We start from the raw sequence: 17,431 nt of genomic DNA, 5'->3' as shown, positions 1-17,431 counted from the left end.
CTCAGGAGTGAGATTGTCTACCTACACATCTCTCTTTTAAGGTGTTTATGGAATAGCCAAGGTGGGCATGGCATATGTAATATTTTTTGAAGATGGAAATGCAATATATTCATTTTAGAATTTAGCAATTGGATTTACTAAGGTAATGATAATTCTCCAAAATGTAATTTATATTTTTTACTTAAGAAAAGTCCCAGCTTTCTTTTAAGTTGCATGTTTTTATTAATATGTAACTCATCATCTTTGACACTTACGCTCTCTCCTAATGCACTTTGACCCTTGACCATAATTTTTTTTATTAGCTCTGAGTTTTGTGAAATTGACAATCACTGAAATTTGCTTAGAATTTGGTGCATGTATGCATAGATTTTTTTAATAAACATCCGATTTACAAACATGCATGCTTTATTTATTTATTTTTTAGATTTTATTTTTCCTTTTTCTCCCCAAAACCCCCCGGTACATAGCTGTGTATTTTTAGTTGTGGATCCTTCTAGTTGTGGCATGTGGGATGCCACCTCAGCATGGCCTGACAAGCAGTGCCATGTCCATGCCCAGGATCCGAACTGGCGAAACCCTGGGCCACTGCAGCAGAGCGCAAGAACTTGACCACTCGGCCACGGGGCCAGCCCCTGCATAGATGTTTAAAGAACCAGCCTTTCCCACAACAGTGTTAATATTGGCAGTGAAAAAAATTCTGCTATTTTATTGAATTATGAACTTTAAGAATACAGACCAGAAGGAAGTAAAAGTGCTGATGCTTGGTTTTTCTTTTGTTTTCTAATCTCATAAAGTTGTTGAAAATCTGATTAATAATCTTGAGCTGAAACTTTTTAACTTTCTGGTTGGCAGTGGAGGCTCAAGGATTATAGAACAAAATTATAGTTAGATTTGAATAATGTTTTATCGGGATATGATCACTTTGCTTGCATAATGATTTTATTTGCTGTCATTCTGAGTTTTTTCATTTTACCTTCACAATAACCCTGTGAAGCCACAAAGGATATGTGTTACTTAAATGTACATTCATACGTACACATATGTTAATACATATATATTTTTTATAACGTTAAAACTTTCAGTTTCATATAATGTAGATAAACGTTAAGTCTGGTAGATTGCTATATGTCAGGAGTTGGCAACTTAAGGATCATGTGCTGACCTGGCATAGGAGATGATTTCGAATGTCAAAGTCAGGTTACTACTGACGAAAAAAAAATGTGAAGTAGATAAAGATTATCTCTGCCGCCCTTCCCCCACTTCTCTTATCCTTTCTGTTCTAACTCCCAGATCTTTCCTTCCTTTCTTTCTTATAGCTGCTAAAGTGTTTGCCAGTAATGTTTAAGGTGCCATCCTTCTTGTGTTCTCACTTTTTTTGTGTGTGGGGGGGTGAAGATTAACCCTGAGCTAACATCTGCTGCCAATCCTCCTCTTTTTGCTGAGGAAGACTGGCCCTGAGCTAATATCCGTGCTCATCTTCCTCTGCTTTATATGTGGGACGCCTGCTGCAACATGACTTGACAAGCAGTGCATGGGTCCACACCTGGGATCTGAACTGGCAAATAAATCCCAGGCTGCTGAAGCGGAACGTGCGAACTTAACCCCTGCGCCACAAGGCCAGCTCCGTGTTCTTGCTTTTTAAAAAGGTCTTTAAGATATTCACTAAGAAGATTTGCAGTGGAATTGGTCACCACTTTTTTTTTTAAGATTGGCATCTGAGCTAACATGTGTTGCCAAACATTTTTTTTCTTCTTCTCCTCCCCAAAGTGCCCCAGTATACAGTTGTATATTCTAGTTGTGAGTGCCTCTGGTTGTGCCATGTAGGACACTGCCTCAACAAGGCTTGATGAGTGGTACTGTGTCTGCGCCCAGGGTCCTAACCGGCAAAACCCCTGGGCCGCCGAAGTGGAGCACGCCAGCTTAACTACTTGGCCATGGGGCCGGCACCTGGATTGCTGTTTTTGGATGCTGGTACCTAGGGTCATAGGGGATGAGGAAAGCTGTCCCATCACTTCTCCTGCTTCTTCCTCATTGGTCACATGGAATAGATCATTCTTGAGGATATTGACAGTGCTTCTGCAGGCCAGGAGTCAGGCTGTAACTTAAGGGTCAAATTGGCACCCTTTCCCTATTACTATTGAGAGAGCAAATAAATGTATATTTGGCCCAAAATTCTGGGTATAATTAGAACATTGAAGATAGGAGACGAACTATTTTATAAAAATAAGCAGAAAAGGAAAATATCACTTGCACTGCTGTGTCCATGCTGTTTATTATAGTGGCCTGTGTTTGCAGTCCCTTTTTAAAATAAAGATTTTTACCTTTAGCTTTCCAAAATATGGGATGACTTCATTAATGACATCACTGTTTGAAAAAAATGTTTTAAAGTTTTTATTTTCTCTTTGTCTAACTAGATGTGATGCTGACCCTTCGGCCTTAGCCAACTATGTTGTAGCATTGGTCAAGAAGGACAAACCTGAGAAAGAATTGAAAGCCTTTTGTGCTGACCAACTTGATGTCTTTTTACAAAAAGGTAACTATTATGGGCCTTCAACCAAGTATTTAAGTAAAGATTTTAAATTTGAAGCTTCTTGATAAGATCTTGAAGATATAAACTTGAAAGGAAAGAAATTGGTCAGGGTCCTTTAAATACTTGAATATACCCATTCATGCTTAACTATTTATCATGTATTTTGGCAGAACTGTTTTCTTCCCTTTCCTTTTCTTCTCTGCTTCTTTCCTATATTGAGGCAGTGGTAGCTCTAATGCTTGTTAGGTGAATGGGTCCTTTGTAGCTTGTGGCAGAACCTAGTTTATGGTTGAGGTAACAATTTAAGGAAAATAAAGCTATTTTTTTCCCTCTTCGCTGGGGCTTCTTGATATCCAAGAGATGTGCATGATCCTCTTCTCTTTGGGCCTTTCGTTTCTCATCTTTTTGCCAAAGTCCTTTCTGTAGTCTACAGAGCTTCCTGGAGGCCTCCCCTGACACTTCCCTGACCTCATCTCCTACCACACCCCCTCACTTGTTCCATTCTAGCCACACTCCACACTGACCACCTGTTTTTCCAACATGGCAAACATGTTCCCAACTGTGGGCTTTTTTTTTTTTGGGTGTGAGAAAGATTGGCCCTGAGCTAAAATCCATACCAGTCTTCCTCTATTTTGTATGTGGGATGCTGTCACAGCATGGCTTGATGGAGTCGTGTGTAGGGCTGTGCCCAGGATCCAAATGCCTGAACCCCAGGGCCACTGAAGCAGAGTGTGACAACTTAACTATTATGCCACCAGACCAGCCCCCCAACTCGGGGCTTTTGAACTCTCTTTACCATTGCTTGATGCCTGGTTTCTTACCTATGGTTTCTGGTCTGTTCTCAAATGTCGTCTTCTCAGTGGGTCCCCTGAACACTCTTATACAATAGAGTATACCCCATGCCCCTAGTCACTCTCTCCTCTTCTCAACCGTGCTTTATTTATTTTTTTTCATGGCACTTGTCATTCCCTGTCATGTTACAGGTTTCTTTGCCTGTTTATCTGTGTGTGTGGCTCCCTGTCTCTCCATCATTTATCTTTCTCTTTGTTGAGAGTGGAGACTTGGAACCTACAGTGCTTGGCACATAGAAGATATTCAGTAAATATTGTTGAATGGATGAACAGGAATGTGGATAATGCGCACTTACTGGTTCATCTAGCTATTGGTGATGAGAAGATACCCTTTAACTCACGTATCTACTGAGAAAGAAAAGATAGTAAATATGGCTTTGTAAGCTAAAACACAGGATAACATTTTTTGTATGTGCATTTTAAGACTTTTTTGTACAAAAAAAATCTGATACAGAATTCCTTGCCAGTACAGATGAGTATTTTCTTTTCTAGATGTACTAGTTTATTATCACTTAGTTTATGTTAAAGATGTTGTAAAAATGTAGTCATGAAAAAAAGTGGGGGAAAAAAAGCAAAACATAGCAAAGACTTTTGGGGTAGGAGGCAAATGTATGTTTAGACATCTAAGAATTCCTTGTTATAAAAGCTTTAAAGATTTTTAGTAACTTTCTAAATTATAAAAGTAATACACATGAGGAAGAATTATAAAAACATTTTAAAAAGGAGAAGAAAACAAACAGCCATAAATTTGCCACCAGAGATAAATCAGTCACCAACTTATATGTGCCTTTCTAGACTAGCATTGTCCAGTCGAAGTTTGTGCAGTGATGGATATGGTCTATATCAGCCCTTTCTTTTTTTGAGCAAGACTATCCCTGAACTATCATCTGCCAATTCTCCTCTTTTTGCTGAGGAAGGCTGGCCCTGAGCTAACATCCATGCCCATCTTCCTCTGCTTTATATGTGGGGCGCCTACCACAGCATGGCTTGCCAAGTGGTGCCATGTCTGCACCCGGTATCCGAACCAGCAAACCTTGGGCCGCCAAAGGAGAATGTGCACACTTAACCGCTGTGCCACCTGGCCGGCCCCTATATCTGCCCTTTCCATTTCAGCAGCTATTAGTGGCTATTGAGTACTGAAATTTGGCTAATGTGACTTAGGAACTGATTTTTAAATTTAATTTTAATTAATTTAAATAGCTACCTGTGGCTAGAGGCTCCTGTATTGGACGGCACAGCTCTGGATTTATGTATATGTTTATATTGCATATTAAAGTGGTATACTCTTATGTAATATCCTTTAAAAACAACTTAATAGTATGTCTTGAATATTGTTTAATGTTAGATGTTTATGCTTGCTTTCTTCATTGGGTTATATGTCTTTTAAATTGTAATACATGTTTTAAAAATACAAAAGCATGTGAAATGTCTTCTGATCGTAAAGGCTTTTGAAAGGTCTGATTATTGTCTTAAAGTTATGTGTAACAGTTAACAAGAGCTAACAGTTTTATAATCATGGGAAATGCTCACTACACAAATTAATAGCACAAAGAAGTTTATGAAAAGATGCTTTTATGAAGAAAAATTAATTTAACATTTTACAGATAGCTAAATATATAGAATGTGTAATGATTGCAGTGTAAGCAGAGTCTGTGTTGTACTTCTTTTTTTTGAGGAAGATTAGCCCTGAGCTAACATCTGCTGCCAATCCTCCTCTTTTTGCTGAGGAAGCCTGGCCCTGAGCTAACATCGTGCCCATCTTCCTCCACTTTATATGTGGGATGCCTACCACAGCATGGCTTGTCAAGCAGTGCCATGTCTGCACCCGGGATCCGAACCGGCGAACCTCAGGACACCAAAGTGGAATGTGGGCACTTAACTGCTGCGCCATTGGGCTGGTCCCCTCGTTGTACTTTTAATATGCTCTTTAGGTGTTTTTTAGGGTAGGACAAATGAAAGTTACATTTGTTCTGAATAACATAATATAAATATTGTGACATTTATATTTTTAATAAGTTCATCTGGTTTTCCCCATTCAATTCATGTGGAAAAGTTACAAAATAAAGCAACTTTTAAGTAAAACACAAAAAGATAATTTGATGTCATTCTCATGCGAAAATTTGTTTTCAACTGATTTTAAAATATTTTAAATTAAATTTTTGAGTAGGCAGTGCATTTAATCCGACAGTATAAGGACGTACTGTGAATAGTCTCTCTCACCTGTTCTTTATCTGTTCCCTTCCCACCCTCCGTACACAACTTTGTCATTTTTTGTGTCTTAGTTTTTTTAAATACAAATATAAACAGATACAAATATTTAATCTTATATCTTTGAGATCTGATATTATCAGCACTCATTCTTTTTTACAGCTACTGTGTATTCTGTTCTATGGTTGTCACGTAATTTATTTTAACTAGTCTCTTATTCATGGAAGTTTGAATTGTTCCCAATCTTTTATGTACTCAGACAAATAATCTTGTATATATATCATTTTGTACATGTGCAAGTATGTCCAAAGGATTTAAAAGTCCAGAAGTGGTATTCTCCATAAACGTTAGGCTCATTTTTGGTTCCACCAGCAGTGTATGAGATGTCCCATTTTCCTCAACTTTGCCAATAGAGTGCATTGTCAAACTTTTGTTTTTTGTTTGTACAATACTTATATATTATTTCTTTTCCTTAGAAACTTCAGGTTTTGTGGATAAACTATTTGAAAGTCTCTATACTAAGAACTACCTTCCGCCTTTGGAGCTAGTTAAGCCTGAGCCAAAACCACCAGTCCAAGAAAAAGAAGAAATTAAAGAAGAGGTAATGCAAAGTTTTCTTTTGCTTTTGGGGGCTTCTTAGATCTTATTACCAGTATTATTCTTAGTTGGAAGTTGACCTCCTTAGAAGTAGTTATCTGCTGACTGAAGTTTCTGGGTTTTGGGCAATGTGCAGATTCTTTATCAGGGCTTCTTAGTTCCTTAGACTTGAAGAGCTGGAAGAATTCAGATACCTTGGTTAATAATCCAAGAAATACTTTAGTGTATTGAGGAATTCAGAGAAATCTTATCCAATGACTTTTTAAAAAAGAAAACTTGGTTAAATATTGAGTCTCTACTGAACGTAAAGTACAGTCATATGCTGCATAATGATGTTTTGGTCAATGATGGACTACGTTTACAATGGTGGTCTCCTAAGATTAGTATCATACAGCCTAGGTGTGTAGTAGGCTGTTACCATCCAGGTTTGTGTAAGTACACTCTATGATGTTTGCACAACAATGAAATCACCTAATGATGCATTTCTCAAAATGTATCCCTGTCATTAAGTGACGCATGACTGTTAGTGAAACCTTGAGAAATCGTTAGGTAACACATTTTCATTTTTTCTTTTTTAACTGTATAGAGTTTTTTAAATAGTTAATGTAATTATAGACATCACTGTCAACATAGGAAAGAAAAGGAAAAAAAATGTTTTTACAATGTTGAAGTGTAAAGATGTGATTATAGATGGTCATCTAATTGTTTGGACCAAGGAGGAAATTTTACAGAGTTCATTTCTCATTCTTTTTATGTAAAGACAACATAGTATTATGTGATAAGAATATGAGTTCCAAAATCAGGCTGCATGAGTTAAAATAGTAGTTCTAAAGTAGGTTAAACAACTTCTTCCATTTTCACTTCAGGAAAATGATGATCAAAGTAGCATTCATCTTATTGAAGATTAAATGAGATTTTATATATACGTACACACATGCACAGACATATCTTAGTCCAGTGCCTGGCATATAAATGTTGATTATTATACAGAAATATTTCCCAGCTTTTGTTTTTATTATAATTATTAAATAAACTTTTCATTTGGGAATAATTTTAAACTTAAATAAAAATTACAAGAACAGTACCCAAAACACCCATATACCATCTACCTAGATTGGAGATTTGCCCCATTAGCTCTCCTTAAAATCCACACCCAGAACTGTTTTTTTCTGAATCATTTGAGAGGAGGTCAGATACATCATGACCCTTGACCCCTAAATTCTAATGTGTATTTCATAAGAATCAGGATATTCTCTTAGATAGCTATGGTACTGTTATCAGTTTCAATAAATTTAACATTAATGAAATAGTCTACTGTCTGTGTTCCAGTTTTGTCAATCGACCTAACAATGTTCCATTTTTATAGCATATCTTTTTCCTCTCCAGTACAAGATTCATTCTAAGCATTACATATTGTGTTTAGTTGTCATTTCTGATACATTTTTAAATTCTAGGCTGATTAAATTGACCCAACAGTAAAAGAAAATAAAATGTGGCTATATTTAAGATCAGTTGATACTACTTTCACTTTTTTGGTTTTGGCTCCTGCCTGCGAATTCTCTCATAAAGTCTTATTTTTTTAATTATATCACTTTTTCGTGACGAAGATTGACCCTGATCTAAAATCTGTTGCCAGTCTTTGTCTTTTTCTTTTTTCTCCCCGAAGCCCCCCAGTACGTAGTTGCATATCCTAGTTGTAGGTCCTTCTAGTTGTTCTATGTAGGACGCCACCTCAGCATGGCTTGATGAGCGGTGCTGAGTCCATGCCTAGGCGCATGTCCTTTTCTACAATCATTGAAGGTCAGTGTCTGAAAGAAAGCTTGTTTGAATATAAGAGAAAAATTGTATTATCTTGAGGTTTGAAAGGACAGTTTTAAAAAAACAAATTGGTACACGATTTCATTTTGTATCTTTATAGTAAATCCTAAGTTTGCAAATTGTGAAAAATTTCTGTGTGTAACTACCCCAAGTGATGTGGTCTGGCATTTCTCCTATTTTTCTAAGATTTTGTGTGTAACTTGTCATTCCTGACCTAAATGAAAGCTCATATAATATTGTATAAATATAATAGTTTATAGTACTTCTGTTAGATGAAGTGAAAGGAAAGGGTTTGAGGTATCACAGTACCTTTGACTAATTGACTTTCTGTCTGTGCTCAATTGTTGTAGTTGCTCTGAGTAGGTTACAGAGGAGCAAAGCTGTCTAAGGACTAGTAGCTTTAACTTTCTTCCTTGGTCCCCAGCTACATTGTACCATTAGTTGTTTTACAGTTAGACTGTTGGTCACATGGGGAACCAGGTGAGAGAATTTGGATCATTGGCATAACTCATCCTGGTACTGGAAAAACACTTGGTATGTATGTGCCATGATTTATGAAGCACAATACGTTTTGTCTATAGTTAGAAAATTACTTGTACATTTGCTGTAGTTATAATTGGCTGTTATTAAACCCTTTACCCTGTCTGTCTGAGTTCACGAACATGTAAAAGAACAATCCATAAAGATGGTAGATCTTTGGTATAATAATTCCTTACTCACACTATACCATGATCATCTGAAATGTTAGAAGGGGGTTTTTCTTAAACCCAGTGCATATATTTATGACTAGAAATATAAGAACCTCTGGCAGTTTTTTCCCCCCTTTGGTTTGTCTGAAAATATTTCATTTTAATTTTTTAAAAACCCATTATAGAGAATTTTCAACCTACACCAAAAGGAGACAGAATAGTGTAACAAATTCCCATATATTCATCACCCAGCCCCAACAACCCAACCCATGGCCGGTCGTGCCCTGTCTGCATCCCTGTTTAGTACACTTTTATATCTAAAATGGTCCAGTAGAATGGGGGCTCTCAGACTTGGATAGCCATGACAGACTAAGATAATAAATTGTTAGAGCCACCCCTGATGGCCTGGTGGTTCAAGTTTGGTGTGCTCCACTTTGGTGGTCTGGGTTTGGTACCCAGGCGTGGAACCACACCACTTGTCTCTCAGTCACCATGCTGTGGTGGCCGCTTACATAGAGGAACTAGAAGGGCTTGCACCTAGAATATACAGCCATGTACTGGGGCTTTGGGGAGGGGAAAAAAAAGAGCACATATAAAATAGAGGAAGACTGGTACAGTTGTTAGCTCAGCAGCAATCCTCCTCAAGCAATAAGAGGAAGATTGGCAACATGTTAGCTCAGCTTGAATCTTTCCCAGCAAAAAAAATAAATAGTTAAAACTTCTTAAATATGTGTGTAATGGTCACACATCTAATAGAAGATGTAAGGTAGAAAAATTTGTCAGGTGGAAAACATAGAAGAAACACTTTTAAAAGTTTGCATGCTTGATCATAATCTGATTCTGTAAAGAAATCTACTTTTCATAGTCTTAGAGTAGTAGGATCAAAGTAGGTAAGAGATTCTGGTGTATGAAGTCTTCATGTATATTACTAATTCAAGAGATAGAAGGCAATATAATGCCATATAACTTGTTTCAGAATAAAAGTTTAAAATAATTGTGGAAAAACATGTCCTTACCACTGGAAGTTCTAGAAAATTTATTTAAAATAGAAAAGAATGCAGATTATTTTTAACTTAAAGTTTTTATTATGAAAATATTTGAAAGAAGCCAGAATAATATACTCAGCCCCTATGTAGCCATCATTCAGCTTCAATAATTGTAGACCTGTGGGGAGTCTTCTTTTTCTATACCTTTAACCACTTTCTATCTTCTTAAATTATTTTGAAAAAATCTCAGACATTGTGTCATTTCATCTGTAAATACTTAGTATCTTTAAAAGGTAATATTTAAAAAGCCCCCAAATAGCTTTATCATATATAAAAATAACAATAACTCCTTAATGTCATCAGATACCCAGTGATAAAATTTCCAGTTGTTCATAAATGTCCATTTTTTTCCATTTGTTTGAGCCAAGCTCCAATCAAGTTGATTAAAATGTCTTTTTTGTTTAATTCCCTCTTCCTTCTTCCCTTTCACTTCCCTCTTCCCAGGGTAAATGTTACTCTTACTTCTAGTATTATGTACTAGTTTCTCCTGTTTTTTTCCTTTTTGATGGGGATGATTGGCCCTGAGCTAAGATCTCTTGCCAATCTTCCTCTTATTGCTTGAGGAGGATTGTTGCTGAGCTAACAACTGTACCAGTCTTCCTCTATTTTATACGTGGGATGCTGCTACAGCGTGGCTTGCTGAGTGATGTGTAGGTCTGCACCTGGGATCTGAACCTGTGAACCCTGGGCTGTTGAAGTGGAGCATGTGGACTTAACCACTACACCACTGGGCTGGTCCCCCTGCTTTTTCCATTTTATGTAACAGGAATCAATGCAGTCTTTTGTCTAGCTTTTTAAGGTCATTATTATGTGAGAGTCATCCATATCCTGTATGCTCTTTGACTTTTTTCCTTTTTCAAAGATTAGCACCTGAGCTAACAGCTGTTGCCAATCTTCTTTTTTTCTTTTCTGCTTTTTCTCCCCAAATCCCTCCAGTACACAGTTGTATATTTTAGTTGTGAGTCCTTCTAGCTGTGGCATGTGGGACACTGCCTCAGTGTGGCCCAATGAACGGTGTCATGTCTGTGCCCAGTGTCCGAACTGGTGAAACCCTGGGCTGCCAAAGTGGAGCACGCTAACTTAACCACTCTGCCATGGGGCCGGCCACTTTGACTGTTTTTTTAATAGCTTTATTTAGATATAATTCACTTATACAATTTACCTATTTAACGTGTACAAACGTGATGGTTTTTATTGTTTTCAGAGTTGTGCAACCATCACCACGATCCATTGTAGAATAGAAAGAAGACTCATACCAGTTAAGCCATCATCCTCCAAGTCTTCCCCCTACCCCCAGCCCTCTGCAGCCACTCGTCTACTTTCTGTCTCTGTGGATTTGCCTCTTCTGCACATTTCATATAAATGGAATTATACAATATGTAGTCTTTTGTGACTGGCTTCTTTCACTTCAGGGTTCATCCAGGTTGTAGCATGAGTCAGTACTTCTTTTTTTATGGCTGAATAGTATTCCATTTTATGGATATATCACATTTTCTTTTATCCAGTCATCAGTTGATGGATATTTGGCTTGATAGGCAAATGGTTAACACTTTTTGGCGTTTCTGAATACTGCTGTGAACATTCATGCACGAGTTTTTTTGTGGCCTTATGTTTTTATTTCTCTTGGATCCTTTGACTTTTTAAGAATAGTTTTTCCCATTAGGAGTTAATACACATCCACCAAAAAAACCCCTTGGATAATATAGAAAAGCAAAAAGAAGGAAAAAGATCTGCAAGTTGATATCTTTTAAGTTTCTTTTAATCTTTAAATCATTTCTTCATACCTACCTGTTTGTCTCTCTCATTCTTCTTTTCCTCATTCTCTTTTTTCCCTCAAATTTTATTTTGTTTAAGAAACTTAGTAATTTGTCCTGTAGCGTTTTTTGCTGTCTGGATTTTGCTGATTGCATCCCAGTGAAGTAATATATCATCTGTATATCCTGTAAATTGGTTGAGAGAATGATTTTTAAATATAGTCTAACGATTGTGTAGTGCTTTTGCCAGCACTGTATGCTTGCCATATTGTGGCTTCCATTTTATGTTGCCTGAGTTTTATTAAATTATCTCCTGTTCCATTCACTCACTTCCTGATTTGGGTAATTGTAAGTGAACTTCTCCATTAGAGGGGCATTGTTCAGCTCTTGCAGAGGACTTTATTTACCTTTCTCTAGTAAAGCCTGTGTATTTGTTTTGAGATTAACTTCTGTTTAAGAACAATAAAATCACCAGCTCTTGGTTTGTGTTCAGTCTTAACTGTTAGGCTTTAAAAGAAACATTAACATTTCCATTAATTCCAATACCATTTTTCCATAATTCACGTGAAATACTTAGATTTATAGCATTTATTAACTTAACCATTTGTTCCTGAAACCTTTTCTATAAGATAAATCTACAGTCCTTCTCAAATGAGTTGTGTGTGTGAACATGTTTTATTAGGAAAACATAAACCATTTTACTATGTGATACTTAGAGATTTGCTATTTCTGTTTCAATTTAAAGAATGAATTGCTGTTTTCCTCCTTCGCAACTATTCTCTACCTTAATTAACATTTAAAAGTTAACATATTGCTGTTGAAGTAATTTTAGCATCTTTTTAACTTTTCCCTGTTGCCTAACTTTTCTTGGATGTGATTTCATGTCAGTATTTCACTATATTTATTTGTGCCTTCTCTTACACCAGAAAAATGATCAGATGGATGTGTTTTGCAGTTTATAAAAGGACTGTTCTTGTTTCTAATGAATGTTTTTATATAGGTATTTCAGGAGCCTTCAGAGGAAGAACGAGATGGCAGGAAAAAGAAATATCCTAGTCCCCAGAAGACTCGTTCAGAATCAAGTGAACGAAGGTTTATGTTTATCTTTAATAAGAAAGACATTGATAACTCGCTTTTCAGTTACGTTATAAGGGCATTAAAGGAACTTTTAACATATATGCTGATTCCTTTCTCTAAACTGATTAAAGTTTAAAGTTCCTTCTAGTCTCTGTTTTTGTCTTTGTCATACTTTCTCTTCTTTTTATAAACAATCATCATTATGTACTTTCCCCAAGAGCTCAGGTGGGAGCAGTCTCCTTAGAGAATATTAATGAAATGTTCCATTTGCTTAGGGGTGCTCAGTATTAAGATCATTCATAGCATTTTGTATTATACATAGTATAGTTTATATGTTGTCATCAGTCTACTATCAAAAAATTAAATGTTTATTTAGGAAAACTTTGTTTTGAGCCTTTTTTCTTTTCTAGTCTTGTTTTTGTTTTTCCCTTACCCCCTCCCCCCATACTTTGGATTCACCTCTTTTTTGCATTTTTCCCCACCCAGTGTACTTGAGGGAATGTTTTTTCTTTTTATATAATGGATTAGAAGAATTATGTGGTAGTCTTATGGCTTTCTAAAAAAGCATAGATGTTACAAATTTTGATGAATCAAGGGTATTTTATATTACCAATTTGTTTGCAGACTTGGTTTCTGTAGCGTAATATGGCTTTTATATCTGTGTATTATAGGACACGAGAGAAAAAAAGAGAAGATGGCAAGTGGAGAGACTATGATCGATACTATGAGCGCAGTGAATTGTACCGTGAGAAGTATGACTGGAGAAGAGGCAGGAGTAAGAGCCGGAGTAAGAGCCGAGGCCTGAGTCGAAGTCGAAGCCGGAGTAGGGGGCGCAGCAAAGACCGGGATCCAAATAGGAATGTTGGTGAGTGGATGAGGCTTCTTCCTAAAATTTCTGTAGTTGTTTATATTCCTCTATCACAAGGGTACCAGAACTTCCCTTAAAGGTAGATGTACCTTTAATATGTCTGAGCAATGTAAAATCTAGAATTGTCTCAAAAAACTTAATATTGATTTTGTTACAAAGACAGGGCTCTATTCTTGGGATAGAATTAAAGGAGTTTGACTAAAAAGAAGCTTTTCATAAGCATATTATAGTACATGTCTAGACTGAAGTCATTTTGTATAATTGAAACACATGTCCTTTAATCAACAAAGCTATCACTACTCCTTCCCCCACTCCCCACCCCCACTAAAAGGTTGCCTAGGGTTTATAAAATTAAAAAGAAAAAAATTTAAGTAGATTACTGGGATCCCAACTGCTGATTTCCTGGGGTATCAGTTTGGAAGTCAGTTCTTGCATAACATTGTTATTAAACATCAGTGGAGAAGCTGGCTTTTCTTCATTGTGTGTTGATGTTGATGTTATAAAAGATGATTTTACACAAGTTATTGGTCAAGATATGTCACATTGTTGATGTTCCTACTTTTAGGCTATATTAATAATGAGAGCACTTTGAAATATGGAAGCTCAGTTAAGTTTACTTTAATATTCTCATCTTTCCTATTCTGCAAGTGAGAAACATAGTTTAAGAATGTAAAAGTCTGATCTTATTTATTTCTTATTTTTATTTTGTCTCTAAAGCAGAGCACAGGGAAAGATCAAAGTTTAAGAGTGAAAGGAACGACTTGGAGAGTTCCTATGTGCCTGTGTCTGCACCACCTCCAAACTCTTCTGAGCAGTATTCCTCTGGGGCACAGTCTATTCCCAGCACTGTTACTGTGATCGCACCTGCGCACCACTCTGAAAACACAACTGAGAGTTGGTCTAATTACTATAACAATCATAGCTCTTCCAATTCTTTTGGTCGAAACCCACCACCAAAGAGGCGATGCAGAGATTACGATGGTAAAAATCCTCTTTTCTCTTACCCAAAAATACTAGTAAAGCAAATGTTGCTAATACTGTGTACTTTTTTATTGTAGTCCAGATTTTGTTAAATGGGATGAATGGGGAGGAGAATCTCTTTTGGCATATGCTTATTTTCTTGTTTGATTTAACAGTTTGGCTCTTGCTAAGGGAGTGTTCAAATTTGACCCTTTAGTTTGTTGTTCTTGTTACTTCCTATGCTATAAGTATACCATAGAATTTGGTAGACACTAGAAATTGTGATTTCTTTGTGTGGTGTTTGTGCTGAGAATTTGTTAAGCTTATGTAACCTATTTACAATTTTAAGTTACTAATTTTCCATTTGAATTATTGAATCGGTGTGTGTGTGTATGTATTTAAGTTTTTTATTATGGAAATATTTAAATATGTATAAAAGGTGACAAAATAATGTAATTAACCCCAGTGTATCTAGTGATATGTAACCTCACATCAACAGTTATCAGCTGATGGGCAATCTTGCTTTCATCTGTACTCCCACTGCTTCTCCCTGGCCTGTATTATTTGAAGCAAATCGCAGACAGCATAACATATTTTTCTATAAATATAGAATGTGTATATTTTTAATTTTATTTATTTTTAAGTAGGGAATAGAATCAAATCATAGTTCAGATGTTACCTCACTCTCACCCTCGTCTCCCAGCCACAGAGATCTCTTTCCCAAGGCCAATTTAATGTTAGCAATTTCTCGTATGTCTTTCCAGACTTAGTCTGTGCATATGTACAGAAGCAAATACATATATTCTGCCCAAGTTTCTTTTTTACGTGAATGCTGGTATACTGTTGACACTCTTCTGCATACTGTTTTTTTCACTTAGCAGTATTTCCTGGCGATCATCCCAATTAATACATAAAGAACTTCTTCAGTATTTTTTAGTCTTCTTAGTATTCCTTACTTACAGAATTGTGCTTACAGAATTGTGTGTTTAACCTATTCCTAGTGATGCATGTTTGGGACGTTTTAATATTTTGCTGTTACAAATAATGGTGCAGTAAATAACCTAGTACGTAATGCCCACTTGAATATTTTAAACTAAAGTTTCAACTTGTAGATATAGCAAGAATGATTCCTTTAGAATAATATCTTGAAAATAGGTAGTTGAAATTAGATCATCTAGTTCAAGTTGCTTCCCTCTCCCAGCCTTTGCTAAATTAATATTTGTTTAAAATATCTCAGTTTTTATTATGAAAACTTAATAGCAAGGGTTTATTTTCTATGTCACCCTTATTTGCTTATCTTCTTGTTTGCTATCTCAACAAAGCGCAGTCTCATAGTATAGAAGGTAGAGAGTACGTACACCTGCCCCTACCTCAGGGATCTGTGACAATTAGCAGAGTAACACTAAGAAGGCTTTAGACTCCTTGGAGAAAAAACACTTTGTAAGTCAGATTGGTGGGTTTTTCAGGGACTTGTTTTGTTTTTTGAACTCTAAGTAGATCATAATAAGACTTTTCTTTTATTCTTACAGAAAGAGGATTTTGTGTACTTGGTGACCTTTGTCAGTTTGATCATGGAAATGATCCCCTGGTTGTTGATGAAGTTGCTCTGCCAAGCATGATTCCTTTCCCTCCACCTCCTCCTGGGCTTCCTCCACCACCACCTCCTGGAATGTTAATGCCTCCGATGCCAGGCCCAGGCCCAGGCCCAGGCCCTGGCCCTGGCCCAGGCCCAGGTCCAGGCCCAGGTCCAGGTCCAGGTTCAGGTCCTGGCCACAGTATGAGACTTCCTGTTCCCCAAGGACATGGCCAGCCTCCGCCTTCTGTTGTGCTTCCCATACCAAGTAAATATAAGTTTGTTGAATATTTCTTTCTTTACTGAAGAATTATATTTAGAAGAACCGATCCCTTTTAGCTAACTTAACACTAGATTTAAAGTTTTTGAAAGATGAATTAATAATAGAATTTGGAATATTTTCCCGTAGCAAAGATGCTGTTCTTTCCTTTTTTCCATCTATTTGTTACATTGCATTAACTGTAGTACTTGTAAATGTAAATTTTATCAGTAGTGGCCTAATGTATATTGACCTGGAGTCAAAATCTTGCTAGTTGATAGCATTTTGAGAAAGCCAGTGTTTTGAAGATGTCAGAAAAAAGAATGTACTAGTAGTTTAATGAAATTTCCTAGTCTTTAAAGAAAATCTCTTCAAGCATATTGAAATAATTTTTAAAACCTAAATTATTATGGAAATCTTCAAATATACACAGAGGTAGAATAATCATATGTATACCACATGTACCATCATCCCGTTCAGTGGTTATCATTATTCAGCTGTTTTTTAATCTCATTTATCTCCCTCCTGCCCCCTGACTTTTTTTGCTGGAGTAAATTGCAAATGTCATTTCACTGGTTTGTACTTCAGTATCAATCTCTTTACTGATAAGGACTGGTTGTTTTTGTTTTTGTTTTTTTTTGAATGATTAATATGCTGCTATCACATCCACCAAAATTAAAAGTAGGAAGTGTTTAAAGCTTAACCATTGCTGCTTAGGAGAAACAGAAGCAAGACTAAATTTTGTAAGACTAAATTGTTTTTAATGTAATTGAAAAAATTATGAGGTAAATAGTTACATGTGCATAAATTTAAGACAGTATCTTTTTGAAGACATTTAACATTGTTAAGAGATGACAAATTATTGTTTTTTAAAAATGATTTATTTCCATTCACTTTAAGTGATACTTTTTCAGTTTTCTTTTTTTTAACTTTTTATTTTTGAAATTATTGTAGACTTACAAGAAGTTGCAAAATTAGTTTAGCTTGATCTCATGTATGCCTCACCCAGCTCTCTTGCAGTAACATTCTTTTTTTTTTTTTAAGACAGTTTTTTATTTTTTTATTTTTTTTTTAAAGATTTTATTTTTTCCTTTTTCTCCCCAAAGCCCCCCGGTACATAGTTGTGTATTCTTCGTTGTGGGTTCTTCTAGTTGTGGCATGTGGGACGCTGCCTCAGCGTGGTCTGATGAGCAGTGCCATG

At 36.3% G+C, this 17,431-nt stretch overlaps 1 protein-coding gene across 4 annotated transcripts in view; it reads left to right on the top strand.

Annotated features, from left to right (window-relative positions):
* Nucleotides 1-17,431, top strand: part of RBM27 (RNA binding motif protein 27) — a 68,503-nt gene that overhangs the window by 8,428 nt on the left and 42,644 nt on the right. For 2 of the 4 annotated variants that reach the window (XM_014854791.3, XM_014854793.3), the window contains exons 2-7: nucleotides 2,415-2,533; nucleotides 6,066-6,190; nucleotides 12,494-12,585; nucleotides 13,242-13,435; nucleotides 14,159-14,419; nucleotides 15,928-16,239. In XM_014854791.3, the coding sequence (XP_014710277.2) occupies nucleotides 2,415-2,533; nucleotides 6,066-6,190; nucleotides 12,494-12,585; nucleotides 13,242-13,435; nucleotides 14,159-14,419; nucleotides 15,928-16,239 (1,103 nt within the window). Of the gene's footprint in view, nucleotides 1-2,414; nucleotides 2,534-6,065; nucleotides 6,191-12,493; nucleotides 12,586-13,241; nucleotides 13,436-14,155; nucleotides 14,420-15,927; nucleotides 16,240-17,431 lie in introns of all 4 variants that reach the window. The other 2 variants (XM_014854790.3, XM_014854792.3) reach the window with 1 other exon arrangement.

Source organism: Equus asinus, chromosome 9 (assembly GCF_041296235.1).
Source record: "Equus asinus isolate D_3611 breed Donkey chromosome 9, EquAss-T2T_v2, whole genome shotgun sequence".
Lineage (NCBI taxonomy): Eukaryota > Metazoa > Chordata > Mammalia > Perissodactyla > Equidae > Equus > Equus asinus.
This window is presented reverse-complemented; position numbering and strand designations above follow the sequence as displayed.